Genomic DNA, 24,313 nt, shown 5'->3' on the forward strand with positions numbered 1-24,313 from the left:
CATGACAGACAGCACTTGACTTGAACTGAAAAAGGATTTGTCCGGTCAGCCAACAACAGGATCTAAGTCTTTTTCTCTTTCCTTACAGAAACATAAAGTCAAAGAGAGAACCACAAGTTACTGCTGTGATAGGAGGGATAAAGTCCTCACCACTTCACCAGGTCTGAAGGTCCGAAAGAGGATTCACACTGAAGAGAAGCTGTACAGCTGTGAACAGTGTGGGAAAGCTTTTACCACATCAACTATTTTAAAGATTCATCAGCGTATCCACACTGGAGAAAAGCCGTACAAATGTGATCAGTGTGGGGCAGCTTTTACCCAACAAGGTGATCTAAGGAGTCATCAGCGTATTCACACTGGAGAAAAGCCGTACAAATGTGATCAGTGTGGGGCAGCTTTTACCCAACAATATTGTCTAAGGAATCATCAGCGTATTCACACTGGAGAGAAGCCTTACAGCTGTGATCAGTGTGGGGCAGCTTTTACCAAAAAAGATAATCTAAGGAATCATCAGCGTATTCACACTGGGGATAAACCTTACAGATGTGATCAGTGTGGGGCAGCTTTTACCCGACAATATAGTCTAAGGGGTCATCAGCGTATTCACACTGGATTTAAGCCCTACAGATGTGATCAGTGTGAGGCAGCTTTTACCCTACTAGGTAATCTAAGGCGTCATCAGCGTATTCACACTGGATAAAAAATTGTCTGTTATCAGTGTGGGGCAACTTTTACTCAGAGAGCTCAGTTAAAGGTACCAATTTAGACATGAAATCCAGAGTTTTGTTTTCAGTTTCAACTGAAAAAAGTTTTTATCTTACCGTATTTTCACGACCATAAGGCGCATATTCTTCTTTTATAGCCTTTTTTTTTTTTTTTTTTCCAAAATGTGTGGCGCGCCCAATGTGTGTCGTTATTGTAAGGCGGACGTAGTTGAGGCCACCATGAGAACAGTAAAGGGAGAAGTATGGGCGCGTGATTTGCGGATGTACCTGAAGCCACCATGAGAACGACCAGGTGATTTCATGAATCACCATCGCTGTTGATCTGTGACTGTTACATGCCCATCTCACAGCCGATGTGGAAAAAGAAGTGAAACAAATGAACGCTGCGCTTGCTGTTATTCTGGGAGGTGTCAGGACTCAGCCCGTCGGGCTTCATCCGCAGCCTGATCGCGCTGAGACCAGGATAACTGTTAGAGAGTATGGTTACTGTTATATATATATTTTTTAATAAATAACAGTAACCATACTCTCTAGCGTAGCCAGGACACACGAGCTGTTGGCAGTCCCTCTTTTTAACTCCCATAAACAAATTAATTAATGCGCAGCAGCTGAGTGTTCAGAGCGTCAGAGCGCGCCCAGCTCGTGCCCATCGCCGAGCGCGCAGCTCTGAGCTGTTCTCCTGGTCTCAACGCGATCGGGCTGCGGATGAAGCCCGGCGGGCTGAGTCCTGACAGGAGGTCTGACAAGGGAACTCCAACCGCTGGACGTTGGTGTGAAGCGGCCGTTCAAAGTGAGGCTGCGAGCGGCATGGGAGCGATGGATCAGCGATGGAAACCAGTTTCACAAAGAGTGGAAGGCAGCGCCGGGCAAGTTACGCCACAGTCTGCGGATGGATTGTAGATGCGTGGGCTAACGTGTTTGCTGGGACTGTTGTTCGAGCTTTCGCAAAAGCCGGCATCATTTCCGAGGGGCCGCACGGCACGGAAAGTGACTCTGACAGAGAGGAAAGTGGAACTGGCATATTTGATTTAGCGCAGCTGTTTCATTCAGAAACGGAGGATGAGGACTTCGATGGGTTTGATTAATGCAATAATGATTGTAATAAAGACTTAAATAAAGCACAATCAAACTCAGTTTTGCTCCTGCTCTATTTTTAAATACGCGTGTGTGTGTGTGTGTGTGTGTGTGTGTGTGTGTGTGTGTGTGTGTGTGTGTGTGTGTGTGTGTGTGTGTGTGTGTGTGTGTGTGTGTGTGTGTGTGTGTGTGTGTGTGTGTGTGTGTGTGTGTGTGTGTGTGTGTGTGTGTGTGTGTGTGTGTGTGTTGTTGTAAGGCGGCGCGCCATATATGTGTGTAGACGGCGCCTTTTCGTACGGTGCGGCGTATTTGTGTGTTAAATACAGTAATGGCACACATAACTGATACTGCGCCTTTTTTATACGGAGTGCCGTATGGTCGTGAAAATACGGTAAATTTGACTTTTCACCAGTTTATGTTTCATTGTTATGCGTCTAGAAAGACATTTAAATAAGTTCTTTGTTTGCCTGCTGGATTTCAGTTTCCTGCTCACTGCAAACTCACAACAAGACGGTTAGAATATTAGAAAAGAGACACAGTAGTGCGTTTTTCATGTGGTTTTTATCACCATATGTACTATGGGGCGGCAGCAGCTCAGGTGGTAGAGCAGGTCGTCCAAAGATCAGAAGGTCGGCGGTTCGAATCACGCTCCGTCCCAGTTGCTGTCGTAGTGTCCTTGGGCGAGACACCTTACCCACCTTGCCTCGTGTGAATGTGTATGAATGTTGGTGGTGGTCGGAGGGGCCGTTTGCCGTGATATGGCAGCCACGCTTCCGTCAGTCTGCCCCAGGGCAGCTGTGGCTACAAATGTAGCTACCACCGGGGAGAATCTGTGTGAATGAATAATGATCGCTCTGGGTGCCTTGAAGGGCGCTATATAAATCCAAGTCATTATTATCATTATTATTCGTGCTGGATTTAAATTAGCTCTGGACCTGCAATAATTCTAAAATGACACCATGACATCTGTATTTTGTTCAGCTGATTCACACTAGATAAGTGAAGTCTGTGTTGTACTGCCCTCATTCTGTTGAACAATTCCCTTTATTTAACACTACATTTCAATATTGAGTCAAAAGCAACTGAGCAGACACTAAAGCATTAGATTTCAGTGACTACCACGTCACATTCTGAAAAGGGACCAAATTAAGAAAAAAGCGTTATTGGCATACAGTATGTTTTAAGTTGTTATGCTTGCGGTAAACTTAATGGTACCGACCTTTGTTAGACCCGCGTGGCGCCGCTAATAATGATAATGACTTGGATTTATATAGCGCCCTTCTAGGCACCCAGAGCGCTTTTACAGAGATCATTATTCATTCATACACATTCTCCCCGGTGGTAGCTACGTTTGTAGCCACAGCTGCCCTGGGGCAGACTGACGGAAGCGTGGCTGCCATATCGCGCCAAACGGCCCCTCCGACCACCACCAAACATTCATACACATTCACACGGGGCAGGGTGGGTAAGGTGTCTTGCCAAGGACACTACGACAGCTTCACCAGTTATTCGAGGTTTAAACACCGTGTCCGCTATTTCTCTTTTGTTCCACGTGGCGTAGCGCTGTTTTGAGACACACACACACACACACACACACACACACACACACACACACACACACACACACACACACACGCACACAGATGATCGGAAGATTTGCATCACATGATTTATTGTTTTTCTCCTTTATGTAGTTAACGTTTTATTGTTCTTTTTCTTCATAGTTAGTGTTTTGTGTTTTTCTATGTAGTGAGCCATCGGAATTTATCCAAGGTGTCGTTTTTTTCACCTGCTTGACACCTAATGTAAATAAATTCTGATTGATTTAAATGAGAGAAGTTGTTTGTGTTTGTTTTGCACGTATTTTATTACAAATGCTGGTTTGCCGGAGTTAGTGCCGAACTCGTAGCTGCCTTTACTATTATTCTGGTAGAATAATTCATACTTTGAGACTGATTTCTGCTGTTAAGTTATAATTTTCCTGATTAAATCAGGTGGTGCCCCGTTTTGATGAAGTAGTTTTTTGAAGTAATTTTGATCATTCAATTTGATAAATAATCGACTTTATTAATTATTAATAATTGTTGAAGGACAATTATTAATAACTCTTGATAACCTAAACTACGCCCCCTCCTGTTGCACAACACTTACCATTTTTCCTGATTCCATCAAGCGGTGCCCTGTTTTGATTAAGTCATTTTGATGATTCAATTTGATAAATAATGTACTTTATTCATTATCAAGGACTGTCGTCCGATAGTCATTAACTCTTTGATAACTGAACTAGTACCCACTGTGTGGCACAACACAACTTAAGGCAAGTTTATTTGTACAGCACATTTTAGCATCAAAGCAGTTCAAGGTGCTTTACAGAATAAAAATATTGAAAAAATAGTGTCAGAATAAAGGAAAGACTTAAACTAGAGTTACAATTTAGGACCAAAATGAACATTGTTTAAAGATAAATGAAGTATAGTTTACAAAGGCAGTTGTAAACAAATTAGTTTTTACCATTGATTTAAAGGAATTTAGGATTTCAGCGTTCTTGCAGTTTTCTCTTCCCGTAGTCGTGGGGGCCCCGCCCGCGGGTCCTTCAGCTTTCATATGTAACATATGTTTTTGACAAATGTTTCTCTGTTATTTCACTTGTAACGTTTAGTTCATGACTGTTTGGACTGTGACGGATACTTATTTCTGCTGGTGTAAATTGCTAAATTGGAATTTAAATGAGACAGTAAAGATTTAACATTGAAGTTTAAAAACAAATATAGAAACAGGATTTTCACAAGGTAAAAAGAGGAAGGGGTTTAGCGGCTTTTAGGGGCCTGCAGATCTTTTGGGTGAATGGGTAGTTTTGTTTATATTTATGTTCAGAAATGGGCAGCTAATTATATGTGTATGTATGCATGTGTATATACAGTATATGTGTGTGTATGTGTGTGTGTGTATATATATATATATACATATATATATATATATATATATATATATATATATATATATATTTATGTGTGTAAGTAGATATATACATAGATATAGAGCAGATGTAATTAATAGAGACAGTATGGTGTAAATAAGTATATTTATATAAATATTTATATGGGCATGTGTGTACAAATATATATATATAGAAATATTCAACTATGTGTATGTATGTATAGGTATCTGTGAGTATAATTACAGTATATAATAATAATAATAATAATACTGTTATTTAGCAGTGGGAGTACAGAGTGTGAGTATTTATAAATACGGGTTAAACGATTAGTGGGTAGGATTAAATAAGTTTACACTTCTAATTCTTTTTGCACATGTAAATTAAGATATCAAGTGTTAAAGTATGAAATTCTTTGTTTTGTTGTTTTGTTTTCTTATCTTCTCTTGAATTGTTTTTTACATGTACAAAATAAATCAAATCAAAATCAAAATTTACCAACGTTTTAGCTCTAATTCAAGTTCTACTCTAATTCAATTTCTACTATGGAGGGTGTGGCGACATCTAGTGGTAGAAACTGAAAACAGCAGCCAGCCCTTACTAGAGCGCATGAGACATGCCGTCTGTTCCTGGACAGTCATGTCTAAACTACAGTCAGAGCTGCAGCCACGACTAACAACATCACTGGAATATTGTCTGTATCTGATTTTGTTTGCGTCAGAGGTTTTCTTTTGCTTCAGTGTCATCACATATTAAATCTTTACTGTGGTTGATATAAACACACCTTTTAGTGGTAAATCCTGGGTCTGCGTGGTGACAATGCGGATGGCTGGATCCCAATGAGCAGCTTCCACTTGAGCTGGATCTGTCTGCCCTGGACGTCTCCCAACTAAATTTCTACAATTAAAGTACACAAACAAAGATTTAGAACACAATGCACATTGTGGATAAATTCTGAAATAAATTGTGAATAGACAATAAATCTGATGAGGGGGTGGTAAGTACAGCCAGTGCATTATGTCACAGTGTTTGATTTCCCTACAGACGGCAATGAGTAAGAAAACACTGCAACAAAGTGGTGTTGGGTTAAAGGGGCCTCTTTGTTGGGCTGTTACCTTGTTGAGCCGAGCGGCGGCTTCAGCTAAGATGCTTGTGAAGATCCTGTCAGGATCGTGATGCAGTGTGGAGAAGGTCATGCAGGTGTGCACAGCATTTCTTAAAGTCACAATTAAACACTTCAACTAATAAGTGTTCTCAAGAGATGCCTCAAAGAGTTGTTTGAATTGTTGTTGTGGTGGATAGAAGTGGGCAGCGAAAGAGGTGTTAAGTCTTTCCACCGTTTTGGGAGATTTATTCAGAAACACAAAGCACAGATGCTTCAAACATCAGCAAACAGAATCCCAGAATCCTTTTCCTGCTTCATTGCTTCATCTAGAGTTCTCACACCTCATCTACTTTTTCTGGGATATTTCTTGTAATGTGTCAGCAAAGCAGGAGGTCGGGGCTCATTTCTGCTTGCCCACCAGCTGCGCTCACATTTCTCACAATGTCAGTCAGCAGGGCTGAATCTTTCTTTGGTTCCTCATCAACACAAGCTTCTTTCAATATGTGCTTTCCTCTGTGGGATTCACTTGGTCTGTAAAAAGGGACTCTTTAACGCCCCAGTCTGGAGAAATGTGGAGGAAACATCATCGTCACACATAAATCTGTTGCCTGTGACATCCAGGCATCAGTTGCTAATGCTGGTCACTCTGTATTTTTATAGCTGTTTCTTAACATCATATTTTATTTTGTTGTACAACTCTGGTAAACAAATGTTGTTGTTTTGGTATCTCCTACCTTTGCTCCAACATCTTTATCTTGTCCCGATAGAGAAGCTATTGGCCTTTGCTGAGTTGTGGCCAAGATGAGGCTGGAACCTTTTCTTTCTACTTTAGCATTTTCTGTTTCCTTACTTGTGCTAGCTGAAGCTTCCAAAGCCTCCTCATGTCCCGTGCAGTGTTTGTCATGCCGGCTCAGGGAGTGATGAAATTTGTAGTTTCATCAAAATACTTTGTAGCAGTTCTCCAGACCATTGAAAAGGACAAAGTTTTGTCCAGTTTTCCATTCATGTTGAAAAATCCAAATTGCTTCAGAGGGTCAAATTAAAGGTTAGTGCTGCTCTGTGGTATGAAGTTTGTAGAATGTAGTGGCTTTCCTGTCCAGAACGGCAGGCTGCGCTCCACAGTCAGCTGATGGGATGTGGATGCAGATATACAACGTCTGCTGCAAACACTGAACTACATGAACTTTGTCAAGCTGAGAAGTCTGTTCTGTCCAGTCTTATACACATCAGATAGATATATAGATAGATAGATAGATAGATAGATAGATAGATGCTGCTCACATTACTAAAGACAAAGTTTTTTTTGTTTTGTTTTTTTGAAAGGGAAAGAAAAAGTAGTTTAAAAAAGGAAAGGTATCAACATTTGTCCCAGTTTTAAGGAATAAAATGTCTTTAGGAGGGTCAGCCCTCCCTAACCCGCCCTCTGACAATGATCCATCCAGCTATGTTTACTACTGCTCACATTCACTACAAGATACATCAGTTGAAATAATGTATAGAATTGATCAATTATAGACAACGATAATTTAATTGGTCAAACTGATTAAAGTATCAAAAAGAAGGATTATTTCAGTAGTTAAACCCATACATGAACTGCAGTAAATAACAGCTGGATAGAATATTGTCAGCAGACCCTCCTAAAGCTCTGTATTTTTTTACTTTTAGGTAATCTACAGTCCTAATCAAATACATCGACAATCATTCCGTAACTTTCAAACAATCTTAACATTACTAAAGAAAAAGTGTTTTTTGTTGTTTTTTTTTTGTTGTTTTTTTTAAAGAGAAAGAAAAAGTAGTTAAAAAAAGTAAAGACATAAAGCGTGGTGTTTGATGTCATATATATATTAGTGCTGGCCAACGATTACAATTTTTAATCTTAATTAATCCATGATTTCTGTAATTAACTGCGATTAATCGCATATTTATTGCATATTTATTGCATATTTATTCACACATTTTGTGCTGTTCTAAATTACCTCAAGGCATTTTTTTTTAATGTTTTTAATACTGTTAACAAAATGAGAAAGGGCAAATATGCTGCTTTATGCCAATGTTTATTCAACTTTCCACAAAATCTTTTGACCTGAATGTAACATTCCTTCATAAATACAAACATAATGTAGTCCCAACTTTACACTTGGAAAGACTAACATATATGTATATATGTATATATGTATATATATATATAATATATATATATATATATATATATATATATATATATATATGTGTGTGTATATATATATATATGTATATATATATGTGTGTATATATATATATTTGTATATATATATGTGTATATATATATATATATATATATATGAATTTTATATAGTAGTAAGTATATATTAATTTTTTTTGCTCAAAAAAGGAAAATAGAGCTGGAAAAAAGCAAAGCACATCTACAATCTAACAAGTTATTAAATAATATTTTTTAACTCTGTAAGATAAAAACTATGTACATACCTAAACCAACTTATCAATGGTAGAAGTTCTTTTTTTTTATTTTTTTTTTTAGAAAGAGCAGAAGAAAGGAAGGTTTTCCACTCCACCAAATAAAGAAGAAAAGACTGAACGACAAATGGAAGACTTCCAGGCATTAGCGTGTGTGTGTGTGTGTGTGTGTGTGTGCATGAGTGTGTGTTGGTGTGTTCAGGTGGACAGCTCACATCTCCCGCGTGTACGGAGAGTCAGTAATCCACTGCAATGTTGCTGCCCTCATCTCCTCAACCACAGAAGATGGCATATCACGAAGGTTGTGAAAGACTAGAAGCGAGGACGGATCGGGGTGATGAGGAACCTTCAGGGACAAAGAGGGAAAAAGAGAAAACTTCATCCACGCCGTTCACACTGATGCACTATGATAAGATACACTAGTGTGGGATCAATCAAACAGATGCAGTTTGTGACCAACAGAAGGGCGTGGAGCAGGTGCAAGCTAACATTTACACATCCAGATAGAGAACCCACCAGCACAGGTCCGGTCTGTGTCCCAGACGTGGACGGCTGAGGGTCGTCATCACTCTCGTACACTCTGCTTTCTGAAAGCTCTTGTGAGTCCGTCGAGCTGCTCTCCTCATCCCAGAGTCTCTGGAACAGACACAAATTACAAGATCGGATTTAGTTCCTTCATTTAAAGTCCGTTCAGACTGGTTCTCTACCAGAGGTAAATCAAACTGGGATATATTGTTTCTGCTTAACAGGAGAGTATAAAGCAGGTGAAAGGTAACATTTAAACATCCAGATAGAGACGTCACCTCCACAGGTGTGGTCTGTGTAGCAGAGGTGGACGGCTGGGGGTCGTCATCACTCTCATAGACTCTGCTGTCTGGAGGCTCCTCGGAGTCTGGAGTTGAGCTGCTCTCCTCATCCAGTCTCTACAACAAACACCAACAAAGGCACAGATTAAAAGGTCTGATTCACTTCCTTCATTTAGTGTTCTTTTAGGGTTTTTTTCAGGTTTTTTCAAGTTTTTTCAAGTTTTTTCAGGTTTTTTCAAGTTTTTTCAGGTTTTTTCAGGTTTTTTCAAGTTTTTTCAGGTTTTTTTCAGGTTTTTTCAAGTTTTTTTCAGGTTTTTCAGGTTTTTCAGGTTTTATACAGGTTTTTTCAAGTTTTTTCAGTTTTTTTCAGGTTTTTTCAGGTTTTTTTCAGGTTTTTTCAGGTTTTTTCAGGGTTTTTTTCAAGTTTTTTCAGGTTTTTTCAGGTTTTTTTCAAGTTTTTTTTCAGGTTTTTTCAGTTTTTTTTCACGTTTTTTCAGGCACGCACACACACACGCACGCACACACACGCACACATTCACACACACACACACACGCACGCACACACACATTCTCACACACACACGCAAACGCACGCACGCACGCACACACACACACACGCAAACGCATGCACACACACACACACGCACACATTCTCACACACACACACACACGCACGCACGCGTTCTGTGCTCTGTCCTCTACAATGTGTGAATTAAATCAAACCGGGAATGTTTTGTTTCTGCCCAACAGGAGAATGTGAAGCTGCTGAAAACCAGCACCTGCACCTACAAATGGAGCACTCACCTCCACCAGTCCGGCCTGTGGAGCAGAGGTGGACGGCTGGGAGTCTTCAACACTCTGAAAAGCAAAGCCAAAACCCAGTGGCACCGCCACCGAGTCAATATCGGTACGTGACGTCTGATGCGGGTCGTAAAAGTAGAAATGCAGCTCTGGCAGATCCACATCAGGGTCAGCGGTAGCCTTAAGAAACAAAGAGGGGAAAAGACAGAATAACAGAATGGTTCAGCTACACCATTAGACCCATACACTAAACACAATACGCGTGTGAGAGCCGTCACATTGAGGCAATGTTTTGGACTAAAAGAAGAGCATGAAGCTGTTGAAAACTACCATTTTCACATATAGATGGAGCATTCCCCTCCAACTAAATGACTTTGCTGCACTCCTATCGCATCTGTCCACACCCTCTACTAATACAATACTCATGGTGGATTTTAACTTTTAAATGGACAATACCAACGACATCCTACATCGTCCCTGTGGAAGCCTATCCTTGTTAGCCTTGTTTCTTAGCAACGCTTTCAAAAAAATACACAAACGCACACTCTACAGTCTACACACTTCTATGGCAAAGTACTGAAATCAATAATCCATAAATTACATGAAAAATAAATGTGCAACAAGTTATTGAAAAAAAGCATGTAATACCCTAAACAAGAGTTGATTGAAAGTTAAATCTTTCATATTAACATCTTTGGATATGTGTAATTGTACTGTACATGTACATGCCAGCTTAGTATCAATGCTGGTAGTTAACGTGCTACTTTTTATCAGTTAGCAACAAACTAAAAATTATTTCATAAAAAGTTCAAGTACTTTTATTCTTACATTTGGCGTGATGGACGATCGTGAATAAGTGAATAACAGGTAGTTTTCTGTTGAAACTGTCTCAGGAGTTTTCAGAAACCACAAGTTAATATACACATACCTTGCGTTGGCCGGCACACAGCTGATCAGAGGCGCCGCCACGGGGCAGGCAACCCAGGGAATTGCCTAGGGCCCGAGCTGAAGGGGGCCCCGAGGGACGGCTGACGACAAAATAACAGAACTACTTTAGACGCTGCAACCACAATGCATCAGAAATGCCCTGCACAGGGCCCTTTCCAAGTTGTCACTGGCTAGTGGATAGTAGGGGGCCCGACAGACGGCTGATATCGCTCCATATCAGCGACACAACTTGAAACCCCCATAGACACTGCAGAATCTCCCTATTGGGGCGCCCTTAATAGCCAGCATCGATGTGCGGCAATAGTGATTCACAATTTGAAAAAAATGAACCGAATGAACAATACATGAAAAAAAAAAAAACAAGAAGAGGAGGAAAAGAATAAGAGTAAGAGGGAATGTGTAAGCTACGTGTGTTACATTATAAAAAAGTAGTGCTGCAAACCAGCCTGCCACTATATCCCAAACTCCCAGTCATCCATCAAGCAAGTTTACTGCACATTATAATAATAATAATAAACTTTATTAAGGACACAAGGTCCATAGCACAACAGACAACAGACAGAGGGTACAAAAAATCATTAAACATTAAAGTCTGTGTAAAGTGAATTCAGCCATTTTCTTCTAAACACATTCATAGCCACATAATACTTGTATGTTAGTAGGTATGTAAAGTTTGCATGAAGAAAGTTATGTTATTTATTATTTATCTTAATTGTTTAATAAAAGATTGTGTTCTGTGTTCCTGGACTTCATTCATCATGATTCTGGGGGGCCCCATGGTCTCTCTTGCCCGGGGGAAGTCTAGAAACACCCCTGCACGTTCCTACAGGATCCAGACGGAGAGTGGATTGTCTTTGAGGAGGAACCGTACAGATCTTCAACTACAGCCGACTGGAGAGAACACAACAGCTCAGGAGACGGTTCAGGAGGACATGGCTGAATCAACAGAACCAGCTGACAGCGGGCCTGACCACGCTGACAGTCCAACTGCAGCGTCTGCATCACCAGCTGCTGAGAGACTCTCTAGATTGATGAAATCACCAGCTATAGAAAGACAGTAGCCAGAGGTGTCGGACTCCAGTCCTCGAGGGCCGGTGTCCTGCATGTTTTAGATGTTTCCCTGCACCAACACACCTGATTCTAATTAAAGGTCCTCATTAGCTTGTCACTAAGGTCTGCACAGCTCTGTTGATGACACAGAGTTTCACTGCTTTAAAGGAGCTGTATGTAAGAGCAATAATAAAACGAATCATAAAATGACCCCGATATGTCAACAGACATTTAAAAATCATGTTCATTTTAAATACTTATGTCACTGACAACAGCACTCAAGCCAGGATATTCCAGTTTAAAAAGAGGAGTTGCAGCCCTCAACTGATGTTTATGTTGTCATTTTTTGTTTTGGCCTGAAGCTCCACCCTCCACCTATCTCCCAATCACCAAGTCAGTATTGTTTCTGAAGCTCCACCCTCCACCTATCTCCCAATCACCAAGTCAGTATTGTTTCTGAAGCTCCACCCTCCACCTATCTCCCAATCACCAAGTCAGTATTGTTTCGGCATCCGGGTTGCCAGCTCGGCTCTAATTATCGCAGCCATGGCAGCCTACGTTCCTGCTGCATTCTGCAGCCTAACCTGGTAACCTCTGGTCGGGGGGAGGAGGGGGAGGGTACACGCCGCTCAACAATATTTTGAAAGTGACTGCAGTACCAGTTTTGGCCATTTCTTACAGACGGCTCCTTTAACACACCTGATTCTAATGAATCATTGTCACCAGCTTGTCGTCAAAGTCTGGATAGTTCTGTTGATGACACAGCTCCTTGTATCACGGTTTCATAAAAAAGGGACACATCTAAAACATGCAGGACACCGGCCCTCGGGGACTGGAGTCCGACACCCCAGGCACCTACGAGGTTGTTTGAGAGTCGCTGAATAAGAATGGACTGTTTAGTATTATAAGTTGCTGAAAAGGAGCTGAAAAGGAGCAACATGGACTGTTTATAGTTTAATACTTACCGGAAAAAAAAGAGAGACTTTTAGGATTTTTATTCCTACCTCTGTTTTGAGTCACAGTCTTATTTATTAAAAAAAAAAAAAATAAATAAAATTGTTGACACGATTCTAACTTGTTATTTTGAATACTTGAAGTTTGCACTTTAATATTTTCTTATGGCAGATGCAAGTATATTTAAAAAAAGTTAAATAGAGTTTAATAAGTAAAGTCACTATGTTTGGGAAAAGCTAGTCTCAAAACACACTTGTTTTGTTGTAAGGGGTAAATATTATTTATTTTATAGGGGGGAAAGATGTGATGTTACGAATGTGACATGAAAACCACATTTCCCAGCATGCCACAGTAGTCAGGAGCATGCGCAGTAGCCCCGCGGCAGTCGGACGCGGGGCCTCGTCTGCTGATTAAAAAGACAAGACAGACAACACACACAGGTAGCTATCTTGGCTACCAGCCCAGTGTTTTCCAATCCTTTTTTTTTTTTTTTTTTTTTTATTAACAGAACAAACAACACAACAATACAAGCAAGTCTTATCAATGAAATATCAAACAGAACATCAGCCAGGGGGTAGGCTGCTAAAACAAGGTGCACAAATCACAAGTTTTCATAGCTTTCTTGTTATTCGAGTCACAAATACTTTGCATGTACTGTTCAGATTCCTTTTGGAATGCAATAAAGGATGGTTTTGAGTGAGTAAATTTACTTTTGTGTATGTGATACTTCCATAATATTATTATCAAGTTTATGACATACAGTTCTTTCTGTTTCTTACTTTTGACATCGTGGACACCAAAAAGTACATTGTTCCAATCTAAAGAAAAATCAGAGTCAATCTTCAAGGTGATGTAACGGGTTACTTCTCTCCAGAAGGTGGCAGTAGAGTTACAGAGCCAAAATAAGTGTATTACAGTTCTATTTCGTCCCTACTGACCGCCAGGCGGTGCTGTAAGCACTGGATATCTCCCCCTCGCGCATGCGCATGTCGAGTACAATACCAACAATGTCACGTCACCCGTGACCCCTGCATGACCCCCGGAAGGGTATATCTTCCGGCGTCAGCATGGGATCTTCTCCTTATTCTTCTCGCGTCGCGCTGAAGTACAGGACGGAAATAGAAGGCTGGTTAAAAGCTTCTTCCTTTCCTCCCTAAAACCGCCGGCCCCCGTGCAGCTTCGTGCCGTAAGGTAGGAGTAACGATCTCTGTCGTCCTCCAAGAGGCTGTGGCCGCGCGGTATTTATTGGTATTTATTGGTGTTCGTTGCGGCGGCGGCGGCGTCTCCCCGCCCCGCCCCCCTGGCCCAGCTGACAGAAGGTAAGCTGTTGGCTGCGCCCGACACCTGAACATTCTGTGCAGTTATTTTTTCTGCTGGAAAAAAAAAAAAAAAGAAGACAGAAAGGGATTATTTTTTTCTTTGAAAAAAAAAAAAAAGAACACCTTTTTTTGTCCTTCTTACAGCCGTGGTGAAGGCCACGCCCTCTCCCACCGGCACATTTGTGGTGACGGCAGCGTTTTGCTCCCTCTCCCACTTTATTAATGTGACAACATTGTTTTTTTCCTTGCAATTATTTTTTCTTAAAAAAAAAAAAAAAAAAGGAAAAGAAAAAGGAGAGGATTGTTCTCTTCCTTTTGAGTAAAGACGCCTTTTTTTGCCTTTTCTCATAGCCGTGGTGACGGCAGCGTGGCCCTCCCCTCTCCCACCTGCACATCGGTGGTGACGGCAGCGTGCTCGCTGTGGTGACGGCAGCGTTTCCGCTCCCCTCTCCCACTGACACACCCGTATTGACGGCAGCGTGGCCCTCCCCTCTCCCACCTGCATATCGGTGGTGACGGCAGCGTGCTCGCTGTGGTGACGGCAGCGTTTCCGCTCCCCTCTCCCACTGACACATCTGTGCTGACGGTAGCGTGGCCCTCCCCTCTCCCGCCTGCATATTGGTGGTGACGGCAGCGTGCTCGCTGTGGTGACGGCAGCGTTTCCGCTCCCCTCTCCCACTGACACCTACGTGGTGACGCAGCGTGTCCGCTCCTCTCTCCTGCCAGCACATCCGTGGCGACGGCAGCGTGTCCGCTCCCTCTCCCACCGGTCGCTGTGATGGAGCGTTCATGCTCAGGGTGCATGGCCGCCCTGGATCCTGCGGTTGACCAGGACCTCTGCGTGTCATGCCTGGGCCCTGAGCAGCCGGGGCCGTCGGCCAGCCTCCCCTCATCCCAGCCGCAGTCTTCTCTGAAGCGATCGGCAAAGAGAGTGGTGGGGGCCCCCAAACAACGGCGGATGACGAGCCAGCTCTCCTCGAAGGTGGATCGCTTGGCTGCCGACATGGAGCAGATGAAGGCGCTCCTCCTCAATCTGCAACCTGGTACTGGCCAGGTGGAACCTGCCATGCCAGAGTTTGCTCTGGGGTCGCCACCGCCGCTGCCAGAGGACGCCATCTCCATTGCAGCCTCGGCGAGCCACTTCAACGTGCCATCAGGGGACCCGGCCTCACAGCGCTCGGGGTTCTCCTCGCACTCATCTGCCCAGAGCTCTCGGGAGGGGACGGCTTGTTCCTCCGTGGAGAGCGTGATCCGCACTGCCCTGGCACACTTGCAGCTGGATGCACCGCGTGCGGAGGTGGCCTCTAGCGCCTTCCACAGGCGCAATCCTTCTCCGGTGGAATTCACCATTCCGCCGTCGTCGGATTTTTTGAGGGAGCTCCACTCATGCTGGAGAGATGTCACAGCCCTCTCCAGGCTGACAGCTGATGACCGCGCTCTGACGGCGATGGAGGACGCGGCAGTGGCTGGTCTCCACCACATGCCCCCCATCGAGCCCTCCATTGCAGCGCTGATAGTGGCTCCTGATGAGGCTCTTAAGCCAGATCCCAAGTGCCCCTCTACCCAGTGTAGGGTTACTGATGGGCATATTTGTAAGGCTTATGACACAGCGGCGCGCATCGGCCGGCTGGGGAACACCCTTTCTCATCTGCTACTGGCTCTCTCCACCTCCCTGCAGGGTGCACAGGTGGACGGTTCCACACGGGACTTGTGTGATGTGTCCCTACAGGCTTTTGCCTCCCAGACGAGGGAGCTGGGGCGGCTGATGTCCACCCTGGTGCACACACGCCGTCATGTCTGGCTGGCGCAGTCACCCCTGACAGAGACTGCTCGCAGGGCTCTTCGTCAGGCACCGGCAGAACCGGGGGAGCTGTTTGGGGCAACTGCCCTGGAAGCTCTGGACCGCACCGCCCTGGCCGATGAGACCAGGCAGCGACTGGTGCACCTTCACAGGAGGGCGCCCGCTTCCAGTACACCGAGGGGTCCTTCGTCCGCCCCTGGACGTCGCCCCCAACCACCTGCCCACGGGAGCCAGCGCAGCTCCCAATGGCCCGTTGGACAGCCTGCCGGGGGCTTTCGCCCCCCTGTGCGCGGACCGCCCCGGCAGAGTCTGGGTGTTGACCTCGACCATCGCCCCCCCGGCACGTCCAGAGGCCGGGGGAGACGACGCTAGGGCCATGGGGCCGGTCGTCGGCTGCTTTTCCCGGCAGCAGCTCAGTTACTGGGCTGCCTGCTCATCGGGGCCCGGGTGGTTTCCACCCTAGCCCAGGGGTACGTATTGCAGTTCCGACACCGGCCTCCTACCTCCAGCCGGGTTGAGATGACCATCGTCAGAGACCCGGCAAACATTCTGGCCCATCATAGCACCATCATGCCGGTGGACCCCCCGCCGCGGCCTGGGGGTTCTACTTGAGCTACTTTCTCGTCAGCAAGAGAGACGACGGACGTCGTCCCATCTTGGCCCTGAGGGACCTCGACGAATACGTGAAGGTCCTGCCCTTCCGGAGGCTTGACCACAGCAGATGCTCTGCGTTGGTCAGGAGGAAGTGGTTTGCAACTGTGGACCTACAGGGCGCTTGTTTCACGTGCCGGTCGCGGCACGTCACCGGTGGTTCCGGGGGTTCGCCTACCGGGGCCACCGTTGTCGGTTCAGGGTGCTCCTGTGCGGACCCTCCCTGTCACCGAGGATTTTTTCACCAGGTGCGTGGTGGCAACCCTTGCCCCTCTTATACCTTTGGGCCTGCTGTCGCTACGCCCCCTGCAATGTGCAGCCCTCGCCTGGATGGCAAGACGCACAGGCGCAGGCTGGTCAGGGTTTCGCAGGTGTGTGTCAATACCCTTGCACCCTGGAAAGACGGGACATTCCGGCTGAGGGGTGTGCCCTTAGATGCTGTCCCCTCCCTGCCGGGAGGCTGTCATCAGTGGTCCTCCCGGGTCCGCACGCGCCGCATCAACGTGCTGGAGCTCTGGGCTCTGCACTTCACACTAACATTTTTTTTTTTTTTTTTTTTTTTTGCAACTCCTGTGGGGGGGGGCACGTGCCGGGTCAGTCAGACAGTGTGTCCACTGTTCCTTGATCGGCCACCAGAGGGGGCCCCGACTCTGCACAGCTGCTGCAGGTGTCCCGGGGCCTCCTAGCGTGGACAGCTCCTCGCCTGCCCGGCCTTCGGGCGATGTTCCTGCCTGGAGACAGGAACCGGGTGACGGACTTCCTCTCCCGGCGCAAGCCGCCTTTTGCAGAGGGTCCTCCAGAGGGCTCACGGGCTCCTCTTGGTGGCCCCCTTCCGACCGGGGAAACGTAGTTTCCACTGCTGCGGAGGCTCTGCTGCGACACGACATGACGCCCCCCAGAGGGACCGTCTTTTCCAGCCGGGGATTCAGGTTTTGCACCCCGACCCCGTCGTTTTTGGCTCTGAGTCTGGCCGCTGCGGCGCCCGACCCATTGTTGTCAAGCTGTCCTGAACCCGTCAGGGCTGGCATCTCGAATGCCCATGTGCCTCCCACCCGCCTCTGGTATAAGTGCGAGTGGGGGAGATTCTCTGCCTGGTGTGCAGACGGGGCAGAGGACCCTGTTCTTTGCCCCGTGGCCACGATCCTGGGGTTCCTTTCGGTCCCTCCTGGATGGTGGCCGTGCTCAGTCCACTTTAAGGGTGCATGTGGCGGTCATTTCATCGCAACATGCCCTGGTTGAGAATGCCACCGTGGGGTGCCTCCGGCTGGTTTCTCTTTCTCAGGGGGGCTCTGAGGCTACGCCCCCCCCACCCCCCCGAGGGGCCCAAAGGCCCCAGTTTTTGGTTCCATTCGATTTTATTTATATAGCGTCTAATACAACAGATGTTGTCTCTAGACGCTTTCCAGAGAACCAGAACATATACGTGAATATAAACCCCCGAGCAGTGTGGGACCTGCCCATGGTGCTAGGTGCCCTCTCTTCTCCACCCTTTTGGGCCCTTGGCCCGGGTGGGCCTGAAGTGGCTCTCTATGGAGATAGCTTTTCTCCTCGCCATGACATCGGCGAGTCGATGAGTTACATGCCCTGTCAGTCAGCTCGGGGGCTATGTTGTGGCCGAACGTGGCGTTCCTGCCCTAGGTCCTGCAGAGAGTGGGCCGAGCCCTTTGTGCCCCGTACGGGCCCTTGCTGCTTATGCTACCGCGCCTGTGCGACGGTCGGAGCAGCTTGTTCTCTGCCATGGTGGCCCCAACAGGGGGCGTGCTGTTTCTGGACAGCGCCGTCCCACTGGGTGGTGGACACCGTCGAGCGCGCCCACAGGGCCAGTGGCCGCCCCTTACCAGTGGGGGTAAGGTGCCACTCGGCCAGAAGCGTCGCAGCTTCTTGGCTGCCCTGCAGGGGGTGCCTCTGGAGGACATCTGCACCGCGACTTCGTGGACGTCGCCAGACACGTTCTCCAGGTTTTACCGGATCAATGTCGCCACTCCCCAACCATTGGGCGTGGTTCTACTCCCGGGTCCTTCTGCCCCTGATCAGTGAGGTATGTGACCGGGATTCTATGTGACATTGTTGGTATTCGTCATCCAGTGCTTACAGCACCGCCTGGCGGTCAGTAGGGACGAAATAGAACGAAAGTTACGCCTGTAACTACGGTTCTATGAGTCCCGGATGACCGCCAGGCCTGCCGGTCACTCCGAATCCTCGTGCTCTCGCGAGAAGATTCTAGGAGAAGATCCCATGCTGACGCCGGAAGATATACCCTTCCGGGGGTCATGCAGGGGTCACGGGTGACGTGACATTGTTGGTATTGTACTCGACATGCGCATGCGCGAGGGGGAGATTACAGGCGTAACTTTCGTTTCAGGTTCAGATTCACACAGGGAACAATTCACACACAAATCTTTCTTAAATTTTAACAAATAATGTTTGGCAGGGTAACATCTATGAATTAGTTTGTAAGACACTTCTCTAACTTTATTCGTAATTAGATATTTGTATGGAAGGTTCCATATATGGATCCAGTTCAGTCCAGGAACAATATTAGACCAGTACGGAACAACATATGGAGTAGAGGTGATGTCAGTCTGAAAAAGAGATCTTATTAAATAATTCCTTTTTTTAGTTTTAACAAAAAAACACACTCGCCCCACTGGTGTTAATATAGGATCTAAGGGAGGACAGACTGGTTTACCAGCGCCTCTTAATAGATTTAGAATACCAGACGGAACAGCATCCATTACAACTGCAAAGTCTTTTGGGGTCACAGGAACACCATAAACTGTAAGGAATTCAGTGTAATATAGCAGATTACCATTTTCATTGAGCAGTTGGGTAACTAAAATAATGTTGTTGTTGAACCATGAGTTAAGAAATAGAGATTTATTTTTATATTTGATGTGTTGATTGTTCCAAATAAAGCATCTATGTGGAGAGAAATTGTGGACCATGCTAACAACATTTGTTTATGAAAGTTTGACAAAGCTAAGGGAAGTTTTTCTATTTTATAGTCACATAATAACACATATTCAAGACCTCCAATGGTAGAAAAAATAAATTTGGGTATAAAATTCCAAGTGGACGTAGGATTATGTAGGAACTGCTTTATCCAGTTAACTTTAAAGGTGTTGTTGAGAGTGGTAAAGTCAAGAAAATTTAGACCACCAGAATCACAAGTGTTCATAATAACAGACTTTTTTACATAATGCGTCTTGTTTTTCCAAATAAAATTAAATAGTAATTTGTCAATGGCATTACAGATTTTTTTGTCGACAGACAAGGGGATAGCTGCATAAGTAAGACGAGATAATCCTTCTGCCTTTGTTAGTAGTATTCGACCTTTTAGAGATAAATCTCTTTGAAGACATTGGTTTAGCTTTTTCCTTGTCTTATCAATAATCACATTAAAATTCTCAGAGCATCTATCTGTCTGATTTTTTACAATGGTAATCTTTTTTTTAGATTTAGATTTATTTATTTGCACAGTTAAACATTACACAAATAAAATTACCAACTTTACAAATTAAAGTGCAGGAAGAGGCGAAAACTCAAAAGAGCTTATCAGGTGCCTCCACCTATAGTTAACATAAAATTTAACATCATACAAAAATACAAAATATACAAATGAGCAGTTAGAAATCTATAAATGATAGAAATTAAAGGAAAATTACAAAGAATTTACACAAAAGAGAAATGATCGGATATATGAAAAACGATAGAGTACAATTTAATAATTAAGAAACAATCAAAAAATAAACGACTAAATAACAAACCAAATGAACAAAAACAAAAAATAATTTCAAGGAGGTTACACAAAATGATAAAATGTGTCGGTACATCCATTACTCATGCCGGAGCAGTTCCATTTACAAAACAAAAATTAAGTGGTGTTTCAGACATGCTTTAAAACCTTGTACAGAGAAGCATCTTTTTGCTAAATGGGAATATGTATTCCATAGTTTGACCCCCCTGTACCGTAGTGCATATTTAGCCCTGGTTGTTACACATTTTGGAGGATGCAGATCTAACGCTCGACGGGTTGCATAAGAATGGACCTGAGAGTTTGTAGTAAAATAATCTTTGAGGTGAGCAGGAATGCTTTCCTCCTTTAAGACCTTATAAATAAAAACACATGTCTGATAAATATTTATGTTATAAATGTTGAGAATATAAAGTTTCTGAAACAAAGGAGTGGAGGGGCTGTATGAATCTGAACAAGTTGCTATCCTGACAAAACGTTTCTGACAAACCAAAATTTTATGTAATGTTGTGGGAAAAGTACTGGCCCAGACTATATTACAATAAGAAAGATATGGGTAAATTAGACTATAATAAAGAGTGAGAAAACAATTAGTTTTAACCAAATGTCTAATCCGTCTAATAATGCCAAGAGATTTATGAATTTTTGTATTGACCCAATCAATTTGACCTTTCCAATTTAAGTTCTCATCAACCAGAATTCCCAGGAATCTAATTGAAGATACCTGGAGCATATCAACAGAGTCAATTTGAATTTTGGATAAAGCTTTTGGATAAGATTTTTTGCCACTGAAAATTATAAATCTGCATTTCTTTATATTTAGAGACAATTTATTTAACTTAAACCATTTCATATAGGCAGTTAGACCAACATTTGTTTCTCTTATCAATGAATTAAAATTACCGTTAGAGAAAACAAGGGTTGTGTCGTCAGCAAACATAATTGGTGAGAGGGTATTTGAAACATTTGATAAATCATTAACATAAATAAGAAATAGCAATGGTCCCAGAATAGACCCTTGAGGGACCCCACAGGTAAGCCTAGCTTTGTCAGAATAACAATTATTAATGCAAACAAATTGATACCTATTGAAGAGATAATCTTTCAACCAATTGTATGTTGTGTTCTGAAAACCATATTTGACCAATTTTTTAAGCAAAACCTGATGAGTGACTGTATCAAAGGCCTTGGAAAAGTCTAGGAAAATACTACAAGTGAATTGCTGATTATCAAGTGCAGAAATAATTTTGTCAGTAAGGTGAAGCAAAGCCATGTAAGTGGAATGCTTTTCCCTGAAGCCATACTGATGTTTGTAGAGGACTGAGTTGTGGTTCAGATGAGACAGAATTCTGTTATATACAAGTTTTTCTAGTATCTTTGAAAAACAAGGCAAAATTGATATGGGCCTATAATTGTTAAAAGAACCTGGATCGTCTGCTTTAAACACCGGAACAACTTTTGCAATTTTTAAATCCTCCGGTACAACTCCTGTAATCAAGGACAGGGAAAAGATGTAAGTGAGTAATCCCTAGGTAGGTGATTTTGATTTTAACAGGTATATTGTAAATCACTGAAACATCGCAGTTTTTAAGAGGGAATAACTCACATTTCTTCAGGTTTAAGGCAAGGCCAGAGGCTGCAGAAAATGCATCTATTGTGTGGATAGCAATGGGAACCTGTGAAGCATTTTTTAAGAATAATGTGGTATCGTCTGCCAACTGACTGATTATAATTTCTCTGCCTGCAATAGAGATACCTTTTAATAAGCTATTTTTAATGTGAATAGAGAGTAGTTGAGTGTAAAGAATAAATAGATAAGGGGAGGCGGGACAGCCCTGTTGAATTCCCCGCTGTAAATCAAATCTCGGGGAGGTCCCGCTTTTTAGTCTGATGGAGCTGTTACCTTTGAAGTACAAAGTTTTAACAGCTTTATAAAAAAAATCACCGAATCCAAAATGTTCAATTGTCTGAAATAAAAACTTATGTTCAATGGTGTCAAATGCCTTGTAGAAATCAAGGAATAAGATAAAACTGTCATCAGCACACAGAGAAGAGTAATCAATTAAATCTAAAACAAGTCTAATATTATTAGAAATATGTCTTTTTCTCATAAATCCTGATTGGGTCTCATCAATAATTGGGTCTAAAACATTTTTAAGTCGTTTGGCAAGTACTGAAGCAAATACCTTGTAATCAGTGTTAAGTAACGAAATGGGTCGCCAATTATCAATAAGAAGATGGTCTTTTTTAGGTTTTGGAATCAATGTAATCAGACCTTGTGTAAGTGTGGGAGGTAAAGCTTCTTGTTCCACACTTTCTATAAATACCTTAAGTAGAAAGGGTGCTAAGTCTTCAATAAATGTTTGTTAAAATTCCGCTGACAGACCATCAACTCCAGGAGATTTGTTAGTTTTGAGGCGTTCGATGACATAAGTGATTTCCTGTAAAGTAAAAATTCCGTCACAGAACTCTTTGTCATCTTTAGAAATTTTAGTGATGTTATTCAGAGAATTGAAAAAAGAAGCTGACTGATGACAGTATTTTGTTTTATACAGCTCACTGTAAAAGCTGGAACAAAAGTTTGCTATTCTATTAGAGTCATCGGTTATATCACCATTAATATTGAGTTGTTGGATTAAATTGAGTTTTCCGTGATTTCTTTCTAGGTTAAAGAAATAAGATGAATTCTGTTCTCCTTCTTCGATCCATCTCTTTCTTGATCTTACAAAGGCACCTTTAGCCTTAAGTAAATAGATATCATTTAGTTTAGTTTGTTCTGAGATCAAGTCAGATCGATCCCTATCTGACATATCAGCTGGCTCTTCTGTGATAATAAAATTATTTTGGAGACTACTCTCTCTTCCTCTAATCTTTGATTTTTGGTGTGAGTACTACCATAGTTCCTTAAATATTCAGCAGCTTTATATTTCAAAAGTTCCCAGTTGCTACCATAAACACCTTCAGCACTTGCCTTAGTGTTTTCCAATCCTGCTTTTCTAAATAGGCTGCGAGTGACGTCAATGTTTTTTCTCAAAACAACGACTCTGATTGGCTGAAACGAAACAACGACTCTGATTGGCTGAAACGAAACGCTCCTCCCTAGAGATGCGGAAGTAGAGCGGGGAAAAAAATAAAACAAGTAAAAGAAGCTGCCGTGGTTCCGTGAATCCAGTCCGTACCGACGCTACCAAGAGGTGAGTTTCTGTTAGACTCTATTAAACACTAGAGTGAATACAGCGCTGTCGGGGGGAGAACATTTCCCTCAAAATAGAACATTTTATGTATCCGGGACGATAATCCTACATTTACCAGCAGGAAACACTCGAGTGGTGGCCACGTGTTTGGAGGAGATGGACCGGGGTCAGAACCAGAACCAGGAGTCCAGCAGGACCAAAGCGGACTCTTCCTCCGCTGGTCTGCAGGTCAGTGTTCAGGTCCACGTTCCTCTTCGGTCTTTCTGTTGCTGCTGATCATCCAAACGCTTTATTTTATTTTCAGTAGTTTGAACTGAGCAGCAGAAAACACAAACACGTGACCTTCCCAAGAGACTTTTAAACTGGTCTACGTCTGAATATATAATATATAATGATGAATGTGGCGGCGCTCGCGGACGCAGCAGTCTGGAGGTTTACATTTATCCTTCAATTAAACGAGGCGGAATTCGAGGCAGAGAAAATTCCTCAATCCTTTTTTGCAATAACCAGTCCTAAGAATGCTCTCAACATGTATACGGTAGGCAGGGCATTAGTGAATGGGATTCAGGGGTGGACTGGCCATCGGGCATACCGGGCATTTGCCCGGTGGGCCGATGGTGATTTTGGGCCGGGCCGGCCCAAAGACACCATCGGCCGGCCCGATTTTGGGCCGGCCGATTTTTTTTTTTTTTTGGCCCGGGCAGGCCCATCGGCCCATTTGATTTTGTTTTTTACCTGACAA

The 24,313-nt window shown here is 43.7% G+C and overlaps 2 protein-coding genes across 4 annotated transcripts in view; both read left to right on the plus strand.

Annotated features, from left to right (window-relative positions):
* Positions 1 to 24,313, plus strand: part of LOC133422209 (zinc finger protein 239-like) — a 55,497-nt gene that overhangs the window by 13,742 nt on the left and 17,442 nt on the right. Inside the window, exon 3 of one of the 3 annotated variants that reach the window (XM_061712152.1) lies at positions 23,730 to 23,799. In XM_061712152.1, the coding sequence (XP_061568136.1) occupies positions 23,730 to 23,799 (70 nt within the window). Of the gene's footprint in view, positions 1 to 88; positions 1,843 to 9,849; positions 10,095 to 23,729; positions 23,800 to 24,313 lie in introns of those variants that run through there. The other 2 variants (XM_061712154.1, XM_061712153.1) reach the window with 2 other exon arrangements.
* Positions 23,505 to 24,313, plus strand: part of LOC133421592 (zinc finger protein 665-like) — a 72,333-nt gene continuing 71,524 nt past the window's right edge. The window contains exon 1 of the mRNA XM_061711244.1: positions 23,505 to 23,571. The gene's annotated coding sequence lies outside the window, so the exon portion shown is untranslated. The remainder of the gene's footprint in view (positions 23,572 to 24,313) is intronic.

This window comes from Cololabis saira, chromosome 21, assembly GCF_033807715.1.
Source record: "Cololabis saira isolate AMF1-May2022 chromosome 21, fColSai1.1, whole genome shotgun sequence".
NCBI lineage: Eukaryota > Metazoa > Chordata > Actinopteri > Beloniformes > Belonidae > Cololabis > Cololabis saira.